The 17,829-nt window shown below is 37.9% G+C and overlaps 1 protein-coding gene across 1 annotated transcript; it reads left to right on the top strand.

Moving 5' to 3' along the window:
* Positions 1–7,941: 7,941 nt before the first annotated feature.
* Positions 7,942–8,889, top strand: LOC122470918 (putative olfactory receptor 2W6). The gene has a single exon (XM_043559182.1). It carries the CDS (start codon positions 7,945–7,947, stop codon positions 8,887–8,889), a length of 945 nt encoding a protein of 314 aa, XP_043415117.1. The 5' UTR covers positions 7,942–7,944.
* The last annotated feature ends 8,940 nt before the right edge of the window (positions 8,890–17,829 follow it).

Raw genomic sequence — 17,829 nt, 5'->3', positions numbered from 1 at the left:
AAACTTGGCATGCATAGGCATCACCTGGAGGCTCTATTAAAACAGATGGTTGGGACCCACCCAGAATTTCTCATTTAGCAACTTTGAAATACAGCTCAAGAATTTGGAATTTTATCATGAAGTTGTAGGATACAAAATCAACATACAGAAATCAGGTGCATTTCTATACACTAACAATAAAATCTCTTAAAAATAAATAAAATAGCATTGACAACAATAAAATTCTGAAGAGTATATGTAACCAAGAAGGTGAATGATTTGTATATCGAAACCAAAAGACTTTTATAAAAAAATTGAAGAAGATACAATGGAAAGGTACCCCATGGTATCTTTCATTGTTCACGGATTGGAAGAATTAGTATTGTTGAAATTTTCATACTACCCCAAACAATCTAAAGATTCCATGCAATCCCTATTAAAATTCCAATGGAATTTCACACAAAACAAACCATCCTAAAATTTATATTGGAGCACAAAAGACCATGAATAGCTAAAGGAATCTTAAGGAAGAGGAACAAAGCTGGAAGCAACATACTTCCTGGTTTTAAACTATATTAGAAAGCTATAGTAATCAAAATGGTATGGCACTGTTAAAGAAAAATAGACATACGGGGTGCCTGGGTGGCTCAGTCGGTTGGATGTCTGACTTCAGCTCAGGTCATGATCTCACTGTTTGTGAGTTTGAGCCCCACATCGGGCTCCATGCTGACAGCTCCGAGTCTGGAGCCTGCTTTGGATTCTGTGTCTCCCTCTCTCTCTGCCCCTTCCCTGCTTGTGCTCTGTTTCTTTCTCTCTCTCAAAAATTAATAAACATTAAAAAGTTAAAAAAATAGACATACAGTCCAATGGAAGAGAATCAAGAGCCCAGAAATAAATGTTTGCATATACAATCAACTAATAGTTGACAAGGAAGCAGAGAATATTCAGTGCAGGCAAAAAAATTGTTTCTTCAATAAATGGTGTCAGGAAAATTGGATAATTATATGCAAAATAATAAAATTGGGTCCCTAATTTACACCATTTAGGAAAACTAACTTGAAATGGATTAAGGACATAAAGTGTATGACTTGACACTATAAAACTTCTATGAGAAAACAGGGAAAAAGTTCCTTGATATTGGTCTTGACAACAATGTTTTCGGATATGTCACTGAAAGTATAAGTAACAAAGGCAAAATCAACAAGTGGGACTCCACCAAACCAAAAAGCTTCTTCACAATAACAGAAAAAAATCAACAAAATGAAAGGGCAATCTACAGAATGGGAAAAATATTTGCAAATCATATATCTGACAAAGGGTTGATATCCAAAATATATAAGGGATTAATACAATTGAATAGCAAAAACAACCCCCCCCAAAAAAAGAATGAAACACACAAACACACACACACACACACACACACATACACAAACAATCTGATTAAAATATGGGCTACGGTCTGCATAGACATTTTTCACAAGAAGACATTCAAATGGCCAACAGGTATGTTGAAATGTGCTCATCAGCACTAATCATCAAGGAAATGCAAATCAAAACCACAATGAGATATCACCCCACACCTGTCAGAATGGCTCTAATCACAGAGACAAGAGATAACAAGTGTTGGTGAGGATGTGGAGAAAAGGCAATGTTTATGCACTGTAGGAGGGAATGGAAATTGATCAGTTTCTATGGAAAATAGTATATGTTTTTTTAAAATTCCTTTTTATAAACATTTATTTATTTTTGAGACAGGCAGAGCATGAGTGGGAGAGAGGCAGAAAGCAGGAGACATAGAATCTGAAGCAGGCTCCATGCTCTGAGCTGTCAGCACAAAGCTTGACACAGGGCTTGAACCACAAACTGTGAGATCATGACCTGAGATGAAGTCGGATGTTTAACTGACTGAACCACTCAGGGGCTCCTACAATTTTTTAAAAATAGAACTGTCATATGATCCATTAAACCCATATATATACATATATATATATATATGTATATATATATATATATGTATATATATATATATCTGAAGGAAATTAAACTACTAGCTCAAAGAGATACCTGCATGTTCCTGTTTATTTCAGCATTATTCACAGTAGTCAAGACATGGAAACAACCAAAGTGTCCATCAGTGGATGAACGGCATAAATTTGGAACACAATATATAAATATACACATTACACAATGGTGTATTATTCAGCCATTAAAAAGAAGGAAATCCTGACATTGTGACAACATGGATGGACCTTGAGAACATTACGCTACTTGAAATAAATCAGGCAGAGAAATACAATGTATGATCTCACTTATATGTGGATTCTAAAAAGCAATGACCGCCCCCCCCCAATCCATACTCATAGAAACAAAGGCATAGAAAAAGCAAGGGGCCCGGGGGGGGGTGGTGGGGGGCCAGGGAGAGATATTGGCCAAGAAGTACAAACTTTCAGTTAAAAGATGAGTAAGTTCTGGGGACTCTAATATAGAGCATGGTGAGTATAGTTAACAAAACTGTATTATACTTTAAAGATGCTAAGAGAGTAGGATTTAAGTGTTCTTACCAAACAAATGCACAAAAGTTAATTATATGACATGATGGAAGTACTAGTCAACCCCATTGTGGTTATCATTTAACAGTCCATACATATGTCAAATCATCACGTTGTACATCTTAAACTTATACAATCTTATATGTCAGTTATGTCTCAATAAACCTGGAAAAAGTGAAGGCACATGTAATAGAAAAAAAAAGAATTTGGAATTTTAACAAATTCCCAGGTGATGCTGATGATACTGGGTCTAGGATTATACTTTGAGAACTGTTGGCCTGGAAATGATGGGTACTTGCCCATGTTTTGTGTCTCCCTACAAAGAAAGTCAGGGCCAAACGTAAGGGCCAGGTATTAGTCAAGTCTCCGATTGAGTTTTTCATTATTGCTATTACTGTTCAAGGACCAAATAATTTCTAAAATTTCTATAAGTTCTAAATATGTATAGGATTGTGGCTTTAAGAATTTTACATTCTACAATGGGAATCCTAAGTACTTAATTGCCAAGATATCACATACATACCTAAACTGAAACAGATAGAAACAGTTGCAAATACATGTATCCAAACACCAAGATGCAGACTTTACAGGAATTCAGAAGACTCGTTAACAATTATAAAACTCTATCAAAATTGTTGATACCCAAAGTTAAGCTACTTTATGTGAATCTCAATGTGTTTATAAGCAGATACTAAGAAATAATACATGCCAAGAGTTCTAGGAAAAAAAATATAAAAATATATAGCTACGCTTAGTACACACAAATTCACAAATCCAACTGAAATTTTAGCACAATGAAGAATTTTAGCAATATTTGTTATCTGAGTAAAGAATAAAAACTTATTACCATTTTCAGGGTGCTTAATTGTGTATTTAAAAGATTCAGATAATACCTGAAATATGAAAAGATAGTTTAGGTGCCAGATAATTAGGCATATGAGCATCAGTTTACATCCCTTTTCTGTCACAGACTTTATTGTGATGGACCTTACCCTTCTAATAAAGGGAAATGCAAAATCAAAGAAGAAACTCCAAACTCCATTACTGTAGAAGGAAAAAGGTGTCATACTAAGGTTCGGATGCAAAAATTATCTCCAGTTTTAGATAAGACTATGTATTTCCAAAGTCCATGAAAAGACAGGATTGTATTCAGCAAACACGGTTTTATTCTTTGAAAATAGGGCTTAAATTTGTAACTTGCAGCTGGAAAAGTCAGGATTCGAATCTAATTATTAATTATCTTCCACCTCAGTGAGTACCAGTTGCATGCTATTTGATCGAATACAGTGTGAGTTAGAAAGGTCTGAGAGAGCTGATTGTAGTTTGGGCAGCCACTATCCACTAGGAATGTGGCCTTGAGTAAGTCAAAACATACCCAGAAGTTAATTCCTTTATACATAGTATTATAAGTTCATCTTTTCTAAGCTGTATGCAAGATTGTATGTTCTAATCAATATGGAGTGAGCAGCTATATGACCCAATAAAATCAGATCTATTTGATTTTTTGTTACTTCTCAGATATCCCTGTCCTAATGAAATAGGTAGTGCCACTGCCAATTTAAAGAGTTAAATAAAATGTTGCAGTCAAATTGTTTTTGTCAATTGCATGGAAGGCTGACATTCCTACCATGTATTTCTGTTTGGGAGTTCTGCGGGAGGCCTGGCCCCTGGAAAGATGTCTGTATGGTGAATATGGGCAGGGGAGGGGCATAGACATTGTTCGCTCACTTGCCCTGGCTGGACTGGCTGAACAGTAGCCTCACGATGTGGTACCATCCATGTAGAAGGTGTACTATACACTGGGTAGTAGAGGGGGAACGTGAAGTTTCTCTTGGTGTCTCAATATGACAATGACAGACCCGAGAAGTTTCCTAGATATTTTCACTTAATCTATTCTTTCCCATGCTAGAGGTTGCAAATTCAACTATCTCGATGCTTGCCTCTCTACAATTTCATGGTTTTAATTTTGTGAGTCCAGGCCAAATGAAGAAATTGCTCTACTTCTATTTTTACATGAAACCCAGAAATCAGTTTTCCCCTCAAGAAGACCTGAGTCCCCTGTTTGGGAACTTTCTGTAATGCCCTCCTCCTGAGTTCTGCCTTTATACCTGGGGGACTGAACCAACCTTTGAATGAGAACACCAGTCCCTAAAGTCCTAGCTCTGTAAACAAACTGGTATCTGTCCCCAGGCCCCCAGACTTTTCCAAATTCCCAAGGTGACAGAATATTAAATGCCCTTGGTATGCACCAATAAAATGACATTTATGTAAATTCTTTAAAGCTCTTGGAAATAGGTGCACTTCCCTCTGTCCCTCGGGGTCATCTGTCATCTCCATAACCCTAGGGTACCTGTATATATGTGTGTGAGATAGAATATGTGATTTGAAATGTGGCACTATGCCACTCTATCCTCTAATTGCAGAGGAGATGCTACCTCAGGCTGGTCCTGAGAATGTTAGCCCGTAGTTAATTTCAAAACTGTGCTACTTAAACGTTCATTAACATTTTGATGGGGCAGACTGTATTTTGGTGCTCACTTCCCCATCAGTTTCTGTTGGAATTTCTCCTGGAAGATCCAGAAATTAAAAGGGACCAGAGTTAGTTGCCTTCTTTCTCCCTGAGAAAACTCCTGGTTGATCTCTGGAATTGAAGTAAGGAGGGTTGACATAATAGTAGGTCTTCCACTTTCTGGGAGAAACAAGAGTGAGGAAGTGGATAGGAGCTTAGTTGTAGCAATGAGTTTTATTTCTGTATCTTTGGTCCCTTGTATGTGAATATATAATTCTAATGTGTGATTACTCTATTAAGATTTATATCTGTTAGGGCACCTGTGTAAGAGTTTTCTCAATGCCACTTTTCACATTAACTCCAGTTTGCATTCTGTTCAGAAAAGGTTGAATACACCCAATTCTAAAAAGAGTAAATATATGACAGACAGATTAGGAGAGACTATGTTCTACTTCTTCTGCATTCCTAGCTGGGCCGACCCAAAGGCATTTCCTGACCTTAATGCAAACACATCAAATCATCCTTCTGAGTTCTTCAATGAAATGAGAGCCACTTTGAACAGAAAATCTGTATGTTTAGTTTCATTTGGGACAGAGACAAATCAAGTGTTGCAAGGCTTCCCTGGCAATGTTGAGAATGATCACAGCTTTTCTCTATAATGATAGATTTCATTGTTAAACCTTTATGTGCAGATTATTGAGAGAAGCAGTAGGAAATAGCCAACTTTAAACAAGTTTAAATACATAGGAGCAGGACAAATGAAGAATGAATGGAAGTTTGAGCTAAAGGGTGGGACTGGCATTGTGGACCTTGCTCTGATATAAAGCTGTCATGCAAAATTGTCTACTTTTGGACCCTTCTGTCACTGAGGTTGTTCATCTCTAAACCGAAATCCTATTGTTGGGTCTGTTAATCTAGCAGGGCTGCTGTGAGAATGGGCTATAACTGTAGGTAGAAAAGCTCTGTGAAACATCTAACCTAATATAAATGTGGAAAGAGTGGTGGCTTTTAGGATGTACTGTTTTTCTAAAACAGATAAAAAATAGTTCTACAGCTTGGCATTCTTTAGTCCCATTCAGTAGGCACAAAATATCATTTTCCAGGTTCTCCTTTGTGGATTGGTGCAGATCCAGTCAGAGAATCGAGCCCAATACGTCAATCCAATTTCAGATCCTTAGGCCAAAGTTTTTAAAATTAGTACATGTTTGTAACGTTATGTGCTAACTAAACTACTACAGGTATTTGAGTAACTGTATTCCTTTTCAATTTCTATTTCCTTCAGCCCCATTCCTTGCAATTTTATGGTTCAGACTAAGGATATGAGCTAAAACACATGAAAAAACCAACTATGGCAATTTATACCTGAAATATTTGTTTGGTAGCTTGTGGATGTTTCACATAACAATGAACATCAGATTACCTTCGAATGAAGGAATATCACATTGAGAAATGTCACTTAGAATAGTTATATCATAAAGAAATCAGTGTGGTAACTTCCCATTTTTGGTTGAGGAGTCAGGTCCTAAGTGATGTATGTTGTTAAGCAATTTGTGGTTAAGTTTCTCCTTACCTCTCTGGGATCCCTTTATGCAATCTCTTGAACTTGGATGAAAGCTTATGACAGGTTTATGGATACAAAAGTGCAAGTTGTTCTTCTCAACCACCATCAGCAAAGTGTGTGTGGGAATGTCTCTCTTTGAGTACTTAGTTGACCTACCGAGATCACATAGTCTTGGGTTTTCAGTTGGCTGCTTCTAATAATTCTCTGCCCCTTTTTGTCTCTTCATGGGTTTTTACAAGAGGGTCCTATGCCTGGAACTCACAGAACTCCTGCTTGTAGGCCCAGCTAGAGAGAGTTCATAACTTCTTCACTGTTAAGCTAGACAGATGCTAACTGCAGCCACACAGAGATACGCATAGTTCAAAGTGTTCCACTGCTTCCTTTCATGTTGCATAAAGCCATTTCTTACTGGTTATTACCATTTGCTTTACCACGGCTGACACAAGCCTAGGTATACTCTAGTGCTATAAGGCTGAGCCCCGTCAAAGCCCTTGGCATGAACTGTGGAAACCATGAAAAACTAAAAATGTTCAGGGCACATTGCTGATGCCACCAGTCCCACACATATGTGAGGTCTGGGTTGGGATTTGAGAGGATTGTAACCTCCTTTCTAGCTTATACAAGGAAAAGCCAAGGTATGGAGAGAGAAACTGGAAATTAGGACACACATTAGTAGATGTGCCTTGAACAGAGGCAGAATCCATTCTATCATCTCAGCTCTTTCTTATAGTGAATGTCAAAAGTTACTGTGTGTAATCTCAATAAAATTACATGTTGTTAAGGAATTTCCCTACATGTATATTTGTGAATTTCCTGAACATCATCTGTGAGTTTGGTTCTATGTGTCTGTGCATGTACTACTTTCTCTACTCGAAACATATTTCGCTTAACATACATCATGTAAAATTATTATTTGTTATTTGAAAAACAACCAAACCAAACCAAACCAAACCAAAACAAAACAAAACCTCTCAGGTACAACTGTGTCCTATAATGTAAACTCTGCTATAGGGGCTTCCCTGATCAATTGGGAATAATTTGCAAAACACTGAGCTTTTTAACAAATCTTTTAGAGAACTTTTACCTTCTCCCTTCTCATTATTTACAAACATTATTCACCAAGGAGGGCAACTTCTGAGTTAATCCATCTACTCTCCAGGATAATCAGACATACTGCTTTGCATACAATAGCTATCAATAAGTCTATGATAAAAAAATGTTAAAGGGCAAATGAGTCTCCTAACTTCATGGATCTACACATAGAAGTTGGAGAGTGCTGGGCACAGTCTCCATTTGCTGTCTTATCCAATACTTTCTTGTGTGTTTCCATAGAGCTGGTGAAGATTATGGGAAGAGACAATGACAGTTACCAACAAGCATTCATCTTGGTGGGCTTTTCTGATCGACCTCAACTGGAGGTAATTCTCTTTGCTTTTGTCTTGGTCTTCTACATCCTGGCCCTTGTGGGCAATAGTGCCATCATTTTCTTATCAATCATGGACACCAGGCTCCACACTCCCATGTACTTCTTTCTTGGGAACCTTTCTTTCTTGGACCTCTGCTTTACAACCAGCATCGCTCCCCAGCTTCTGTGGAACCTTTGGGGTCCAGAGAAGACCATCACCTACCAAGGCTGTGTGGCCCAGCTCTATATCTACATGGTGTTGGGCTCAACCGAGTGTGTTCTCCTGGCTGTCATGTCTTATGACCGCTACGTGGCCGTCTGCCGGCCCCTGCACTACACTGTGGTCATGCACCCACATCTCTGCCTGCAATTGGTGATTGTGTCCTGGTTCTGTGGCTTTCTAAATTCCTTTGTCATGTGTCCCCAGACAATGCAACTCTCCCGATGTGGGCGCCACAAAGTGGACCACTTTCTGTGCGAGATGCCTGCTCTTATTGCCATGTCCTGTGAAGACACCATGTTGGTGGAAGCATTTGCCTTTGTCCTGGGTGTTGCCCTTCTCCTGGTGCCCCTCTCCCTGATCCTCATCTCCTATGGCATGATTTCTGCCACTGTGCTTAGGATCAAATCAGCAGCAGGGTGCAAGAAAGCTTTCAACACCTGCTCTTCTCACCTAACGGTGGTCTCTCTTTTCTATGGAACCATCATCTACATGTACCTGCAGCCAGCCAATAGCTACTCCCAAGACCAAGGCAAGTTCCTCACCCTCTTCTACACCATCGTCACTCCCAGTGTCAACCCCCTTATCTATACTCTGAGGAACAAAGATGTAAAGGGAGCAATGAGAAAGCTCCTGAAGGGGGAGAAGGAGGACAGGGAAGCCTAAGAAAGAGGAATGCAGGGGTAATATAGATGATGTTCTGGAGCTGCTCTCTTAGATATGTATGAGACAATGTGGTGAACTAATATTCAAAGAGTTAAGTGAATGCAGCTGGGCATGATGATTTGAGTGTGACCCCATCCCCAGATCTCTGGATATGAAATGGTTTCCTTCTGTTTAAAGGTGGCTACTTCAGGAAATCTCCAATATACTTGCCTTCTATCCATCTTTGGGCTTCATCCACAACTGAAGGGGACCTGTAGCACTAATTCAAAGCACAGAGTGTGCAGATTATGTCATGAGATGTCAAATAAAAATGAGGCAACACCAGTGGTCTCCTCTTGAAGCTCCTTTATTTATGACCGTGGTAGTTTCTCAGAGATGAGCAAGACAACGTCAGTTAAATCAGAGTACTCTGCCCGAGATGTTGGTTGTTTCTTCTTAAGTGAGGAGTTTCCTGTTTTCATTTTTTTTTTGACTTTTTAAGATTTTATTTTAGTTCATTAGTTAATATATAGTATAATATTAGTTTTAGGTGTATAATATAGTGATTTAATACTTACATACAACACCAGGTGCTCATAACAACAAGTGCCTTCCTTGATCCCCATTACCTATTTAGCCCATTCCCCGCCCCCAACATTCCCCTCTGGGAACCATCACTTTGTTCTCTATAATTAAGCATCTGTTTCTTGGTTTGCCTCTCTCTCTCGTCCCTTCTGCTTATTTGTTATGTTGCTTAGATTTCACATATAAGTGAAATCATATGGTATTTGTCTTTCTCTAACTTATTGCACTTAGCATTATAATCTCTATAATGGGTTATTTGTACCTTTTCTTAGATCTTCTCTTAAAGCCACAGCATTTACAAGATAGTTGTCTCAAGTTGGGAGTCTGAGTCTTTGGAAAGAACATAGCAAATGAAACACATTGGAATAAGATGAATGACTTTTGTTTCATTGGCAGATTGCTATAATCATCTACACATATTTCTTATTAAACAGAACTTATTTCAGATTAGTTACCACTGCCCCCACAAAACAATGTTTGATGGCCGAAGTTATTGTATTGGAATTTGCTAAGAACAATAGTTTGAAAACTTGGTTTTGCATCAGAACTCTAAAGATACAAATTTCTAAGTAATCTCCTAGATTTATTGCATCACAAACACCAGGCATGGGCTGGAGGCATCTCTGTTTTTAAGACATTCTCTATGTGTCACCAATGACAGTCAGATTTGGAAATCATGGTTTTAGAAATAATTTCAGTCCAACTCCTTACATCAACTACAAATCATCCTACAGTGTGCTGAATACATGCCCACCTTTGCTGGATGTGAATGATGCTGCAAACAAAGCCTGGGAGATATCACCCATATCTGGGTTTGGAATTGATTTATCCTCTTACCAGTTATCTCTTGGAGTCTAGCCATTTTTATCTATACTATGGGTGTAAATACCCTCATTTTACAAGGTTGTAGTAGAGATTAAATGAGGTAAGAAATGTCAAGTATGAGGTGTTTCCTCAATAATATTTCTTTTCTTTCCATGCACCACAGAAATTACCAGTCTATTCCTTTTGAAATAGATTTAATTTCGTTATTTAGATCTAGGTTTTAATAATAATTGACTTTAGTATTTTCCCACTGAATACCTGCAAGGTGAAAAATGCTTTCTCCTAGGCATAAGAAATCCTAGGTATAAGAAATGCTCTTCAATTACTTCTTTTTAAAAATTTTTTTAACGTTTATTTATTTTTGAGACAGAGAGAGACAGAGCATGAACGGGGGAGGGTCAGAGAGAGGGAGACACAGAATCTGAAACAGGCTCCAGGCTCTGAGCTGTCAGCACAGAGCCTGACGCGGGGCTCGAACTCACAGAACGCGAGATCATGACCTGAGCCGAAGTCGGACGCTTAACCAACCGAGCCACCCAGGCGCCCCAATACTTCTTTTATATTAAGTAAAAAAGTTCCCTTAAAAACTCTCAGAGGGCTTTCATGAATACTTTAGCATCCTAGTATAAATGTGGTATGTGTGTGTGTGTGTGTGTGTGTAGGTGGAGACTCAGGGTAAGTATGCTGGTTCATTGTTAGTAGATAATACAAATTTAGGCTGGAAGAAGAGTGGGTCCACAGACTATGATAATATGTCGGGATGGAAATGGAAAAATTGTTTCAAAGTCATTCAGTGAGATATTTTGGATATATTAAGAATAACATTCAATTCATTTGTTTCTATCATCCTTCTGTATTATAAAAATGAACCCAAGACATATAGAAGCAGAATTTTTTTTAACTCCATTTGCAAATGATGTGAAAAAACACAGGAAGGCTAGGAGAGTTGCTTAAAGTTACAAAACAAGTGAGTATGCAAGATACAGCTCAGTTTCTGTCAAATATTTCTCATTTCCCATTGAGTTGTCCATTTCATCAGTTGCCTTTTGTGATTATAGGCTCTATGCAGTTAAATTTTGGACTGTTTGGTAGCCAAATGTGGCCTTTCTTTTGATTAAAATAAACAATAAAATTTTTTAAACATTTTATTCATTTTTGAGGGACAGAGAGAGACAGAACATGAGTTCGGGAGAGGCAGAGAGAGGGAGACACAGAATCTGAAGCATGTTCCAGGCTCTGAGCTGTCAACACAGAGCCTGACATGGGGTTCCCACTCACAGACCACAAGATCATGACCTGAGCTGAAGTTGGACACTTAACCAACTGAGTCACCCTTCCCAAAAATAAACATTTTAAAAGTTTCCATTTTAAGCTCAAGAAATCAACCAGCTGGCATTATCCTGGAAATAAAAGATTGAAGGAATTTTATTTATTGGCCCAAATGCCAGTCATTTTCTTTATCCTTATTCTCTTTGGTGAGACTCTGTGACATGAAAACCACTAGCAAAGCATCCACAAACATGTGATGAGTTTATTTCCTGCTGATCTGGAGCAGGGCACTGGCCACAGTCTGGGTCATCATTTCCCAAGTGGTTTTATTCCTTCACCTAAAACTTTCTGTAGCTATGCTATTTCTGTGATAAATTTTCAATGGGTCAAGTAAACAAGCATTTACTAAACACCCATATATTTTGGGAACTGTAAGGAAATCAAAGGAATTAATCTGGTTATAGGATGCTCATCCAGTCATACCTCCTCAGATACACTGCCACTAAGATCCATGACAATTGTCCTAGCATTGACACTGCAGCAGTGGGCAAATTTTGCTTCAACCAAACCTTACCCTTATATACAGTTAATGGTGAAAAGGAGTTTCAGGAGATGGAGTGGGGAATCAACCCATCCATGAAATGGCCAGTGATTTAGGGACTTAGGAATCTGACTCAGAAATGCTCCTCCAAATTTCATCAAATGGAAATAAATTGGACTAAAGTACTATACATGTGTAGTTAATGTAATAAAATATGATATAAGAAATAATAAAGTAAAGAAGAGAGGAGGTGGAATAGTGATAAAGATTTGACCATAGAGCTGAGTTAGAGCAGCTAGAAGTTGTGGAATTCCGGTGATCTGTAAAAATATTTGGAAAAACAAAACAAAAAAAAGTAGCGTCATATGGAAATTGATATTTCAATCTCAGAGAGTTTGTTTATGGTGTATAGGTGGAGTAATTGACCTTAAGTCATGAAAACAAAGGTTTTATGTAACAAAACAATACAAGTAAGATAAAATTTCACTGGAGGAATATTCACCTGGGGCCAGCGTATACACCACATTTGGATTTGCATGGGGATGTGCTGCAATTTAAAAGCTGAGATCCTACCTTGCATAATTACTCTTCAGACACAGTGTCCCCTAGCTGAGCAGGCTCAGAGATGCAGACTCACTTGAACCAACTTCATTAGAGTCTTGTATATTACACCAGGAGGGCACTGTGCTACATAATGATAACAGAAAACTTTCTTTTAATTATACCATTCCTTCTAGCCTCTGAACAGTAGATTTTATCCCTGCTGTGTGGGTACATGGGAAAGCAAAGTCATCCGAAAGTGGCTGGGGCAACATGTAAAGCAAATAATGGGAATTCAATTTAAAATGAATGCTTCATGGGGCGCCTGGGTGGCGCAGTCGGTTAAGCGTCCCACTTCAGCCAGGTCAGGATCTCGCGGTCCGGGAGTTCGAGACCTGCGTCAGGCTCTGGGCTGATGGCTCAGAGCCTGGAGCCTGTTTCCGATTCTGTGTCTCCCTCTCTCTCTGCCCCTCCCCCATTCATGCTCTGTCTCTCTCTGTCCCAAAAATAAACAAACGTTGAAAAAAAAATATTTAAAAAAAAAAAAAAAGAATTGGCTTATTGTTTTTTTTTTCCTTTCTGAAGAGTTTTGAATGTTCTTTAACAATTATGGAAGAAATTCACGTGATGGATGTGTGACTTGAAAATATTCAATCCCAACCTCTAAGTTGGGGGATTATTTTATTTTCCTAACAGTGTCTGATTGCAGAAGTTTTCATTTGGATTAAATCCAATGTATCAATTTTTCTGATATATTTGACTTCTGGTGTCATGTTTAAGAGGGTTTTTTTTGTCTAATTCCAGGCCCAAAAGATTTTTCTCTATTGTTTCTGCTAAAAGTTTTATAATTTTTCATTTTACATTTGGATCTGTAATACATTTGAGTTAATTTTGTAGAAAGTATAGAGTTTAGTTGCACAATCATCTTTTTTTTTGTGTATGGATGCCCAGTTCCAACGATTTGTTGAAAATGCTTGATGAATTGCTTCTGGTTGTTTGTCAAAAATCAATAGACTACATTTCTGTGGATCCATTTCTGGGCTTCTGTTGATCTGTGTGTTTACCCTCTAACTAATTCCATATTGTCATGATTATTTTAGCTTGATAGCCCTAAGAGCAGGTACTGTGATTTTTTTCTTTAAACTTATTTTGAAAATGTGATCTAAATCTTCTGTTTCTTTTCTATATAAATCAGAAATAACTTGCTGTATCACCACAATGTCACTGAGATTTTGATCAAAATTGCATAAATCAATTGATCAAATTTAAGTGAATTGGTATCTTCACCATGTTGAATCTTCTTATTCATGAACATGGCATGTCTCCATATGAATTTGTCTCTTTTTTTGTTTCAAGTGCTCTTCGATATTTAGCATCCAGATCATTTTTACCATAGTCTAGACTCTGTGATAGAAAATTTTCTTTTGTGTTTTTTGGACATTTTTCCCTTATATGGTAACTTAAAAATGTTATTAATTCATTCTGATTAAGCAAGAACAAAATAAGAGCTTTGGTCTAAATAAATGATTTTACATTCTTCAAAAGAATTTGTGAATGAGGAGAGGGCAAGAGAGGCCCTATCTGATTCTGAGATAAAATGCAATTTTAAGCCCAAGGACGATGGGAGCAGAGGTTGAGGATGGGAGCTAAGTATCATAGGAAGCCTAAACTGTCCACAGTTAAACAGCTTGTGAGTGGTAGAGTCTGGAAATGAATCCAAATCTACAGAGATCTAATGCCGGGCCTTCTTCTGTTCTACCACTGGAAGAAACAATGAACTCATTTGGTTAAATAATAAATTGTTTAGAATAGTGCCTAGGACATAGAACAGAAACAAAAACAGATACTGAATTGTTTTCTTACAAAAGGCAGGAAATTAAGTTTGTTTATACCGCTTGTTAATTAGTATTTTTTTAGATGCACAACCCTGTCTCTCCTATTTAGTGACCATTTTATCAATTTCAATAACCTTCTTCAAGATCGAACTAAAAAATTGTCTCCTCTCTCACTGTGCTACATTTCCTTTGTCAGAAATATGAACCAAGTGTGTAAAATCTAACTTGTAAATTATGGCAATCTTCTTTCTAATTTATGCTAATGAAATTATGTGCATGAATATACAAGACAGCAGCTCTGCCTCATGAATTTTTGCATCCCAGGTACTAAGCAAGGTGTTGAGCAGTGGGTCAGAATTAAAGCTTGTTCATATAAAGAGTTTATGCTTTTAATATTCCCTTAAATGCAATGTAACATTTTCAAATGCAGCAGAAATGTTAGTCAAATTATTTTGTGACTCCAGGTAAATGAGTACTCTATCAGTCTTTTGCAATTTACCAATTAATGTTTAGGATGAGTTTTCTTCTCTCTCATCTCTTGAGTCATCTTAGTGATTGGTCTGAAATAAAACTGTTTATATGATTTGCCTTCCTCTACATCCTCCACAAAAATCACTTGAGTTATCTCCCTTTAGGGTCTTATCTCTCTAGAGGATGGAAAAAGACCTAAGAACTCAGGCATTTCAGTCGCATAAACAACCTGAGCTCATTCTAAGAAATCTACAGGGACTTAAAGCTAATTTTCTAAAAGCTTGAAGAGCTTTAAAATTCCCTCCAGCTCAATGTGTGAAAGGAACATTGGGTTGGGGTGGGGGTTAGTGTTGGCTCCTCTTTGAAGGCAGCAAGGGGAAGGCTGATTTTTTTCCTGGGATGGCAGAATTTCGTCACCCCATTTCAGTGACTACAGAGTGCTAACCACCACCGCCCCCAGCCGCCCTTGTAACTGAGCCTGTAAATTAGCCTGAATACGTACTTCTTCCCTTGGGTCAACATTTCAGAGAGAGTCAATGTTCCTTGTTTCCTTCATTTCCATGTTGTATGTGAAAAGCTGTATTAAATCCAATGCCAACATTGATTTGGTCAAATAAATCAACTGTGCAACTAGTTTCATCATCTTCATTTTTGTTCCCTAGACATTTGCCATTTTAACTAAAAAGGGGATTCCCAATTAACATGTAATAATTTTTTTTCAGGAAAACTTCTTACTTTTTGGCTCCCCAATTACCCACCCATGCTTTCCCAAACACTCATATTAATTTAGGGAAGAGCTAATGGGTACATCCTCTCAGGTTACACGAGTTGGTGCTAGAAATGATCTGTATATGTGCTTATGCTACTAGCAATAAAAGAGAATCCATTAATTTTATTTATACAGCAATATTCAAAGAACTATAATTTGTACAACATACAAAGTATTTTAAAATCCTGTCTTAAGTGGTTTTGCAGTTTGATTTTCCCAAGAGAACTACAGATCAAAGTATTTTCTTAATCAGAGAAAGGGCTTCTGTTTCTGTTGGCCATCTCCAAGTAGAGAATAATTTAATGTAAAGGTTTGGACGTTTCTTTTCACCTGTTTTCTTTGTATCTTTGGACCAGCATCATTTGTCTTCAACCATCTCCACTCTCCACTCATTATACCACCAGATTTCCCTTTCTAAAACTGGAATAGAGATATCGTTCACATGCAAACCTCTGAGTCAGGAGTAGGTTGTTGGTCTGTCATGATAGCAGGATGAGCAAGAGATCAGTTGATGGCTTTTTGTAGCTTGTGAACTTAGCTGAACCTCTTCAAAATCTTGGTGAGGACAAGGGCAAGATGTCGGCCATGGGCTCTGAGCATGCTCCATCCTTGAGAATTCTTTTTCCTCTTGGAGAAATGTCCTTGCTGCCCTTTTTCTGCAACTTGCCCCTTTAACAGGAGAAGGTGACTCTGGGAAGGTGTTTCATCAATCCAGGGACAACCTCTCATCCCAGATCTATTCATCGTTTCTTCTGAGAACTTGATGCAGGTTAGTAAACATGGAAAACAGTGCTGCAGTGAGAGGAAATGTTACCTAAAAAGACTTTCTGGCAGATGTATTTCATGTGAGATCATGGGCTCTCAAAACAATGTTCTAGAATACAGATGTTTTTGTATGTTTAGCATGAGTCTTATATTTTTGGGATTATTTTGCTATTTTTTCCTAACAAATATTCTGATTTTCATTGAAAGAAAACACTTGAGTGCCTTTAAATGCAAGTATTTTAAGGAATGCTCTGAAAACCCTGTGATATAGTCATTAATATCTCCTTATAAGAGGAAACCAGTTCTCATGATCATACTCAGGTCCATGAGGAGTTTCGGTCTACATTTCAGATCCTGGGACAAAGGTGTTTAAATCCTATTGAAGTCTCATAGATCTGACTAATAGACCATTGCTGTAACAGATAATCAGGAATGTGTATGGTTAGGCAAATATATATTTCAGATGTGTAATAAACCTATATTTCTGCACACTTTTGTCAGTATTTAGTAGTCTCTGTTTGAACATCAATTTCAAGAAGCTTGAGAGCGTTCAGAACAAGCAGTACAAGCTAATATGGTATTCTAAAAGTCCTAACAAAGAGCATGTCTGGCATTGTTAACTCTGTTCTATGGTAGAGGAAATGGAGACACAGAGATCTGCAATTCACTCAAGGGAGCTTTCTTAACTATGTGATCTCTAGGGTGTGGTGACTCACCTCAGGTCACGTGTACTTCTCAGCCCCATTTCCAATGCCCAATCCGTTATAACAAAGGTCTAACAATTCTAGGGCTCCTTATGAAACATCCTGTCATCTGGAAAATGTGCAGATTATCTCCCTTCCAGATGTCTTACTTCTGAGTTCATAAATGTCTTTCTCCTCCCCATGTAATTGTCTCACCTCATCCTCTACACCATTACCAACAGATAAGGCAGCTATATGGAAAGAGTTAATGATGAGGGGTTGTGAAATGGGTAAAACCTCTCTAAACCTTTGCCAGAGTGATTATACAGATGGAAAATTCTCTTGTGTAGAGCTAATGGTAGACACTCTCTTGCTCTGTTGCAAGTTTATAAATACACCTTTAAAATATTGTTTTGTTATAAAAAGGAATGGTCACTTTGGGTCCAACAACTTTTTGTGGTCATAGGTCTAATGTTCAGTTGACCCAACAGTGATTGAGTCCAGCAAGTGTACTCTTACTAACCAAACCCACAGATAGTTGACAAGACTGAATGTTACTTAACAGTAGAGGGAACAATATTGGTTAGGGTATGACATTCAGCCCATTAGGCAGAAATCAAGGATGGCAGATCAGGGTGGATTGTGTAAGGATTGTTAGATGATCCAAGGAATATTGAA

The sequence above is a fragment of the Prionailurus bengalensis genome, chromosome A1, assembly GCF_016509475.1.
Source record: "Prionailurus bengalensis isolate Pbe53 chromosome A1, Fcat_Pben_1.1_paternal_pri, whole genome shotgun sequence".
NCBI lineage: Eukaryota > Metazoa > Chordata > Mammalia > Carnivora > Felidae > Prionailurus > Prionailurus bengalensis.
The sequence above is the reverse complement of the archived record's forward strand: the minus strand, read 5'-3'. Positions and strand labels throughout refer to the sequence as shown.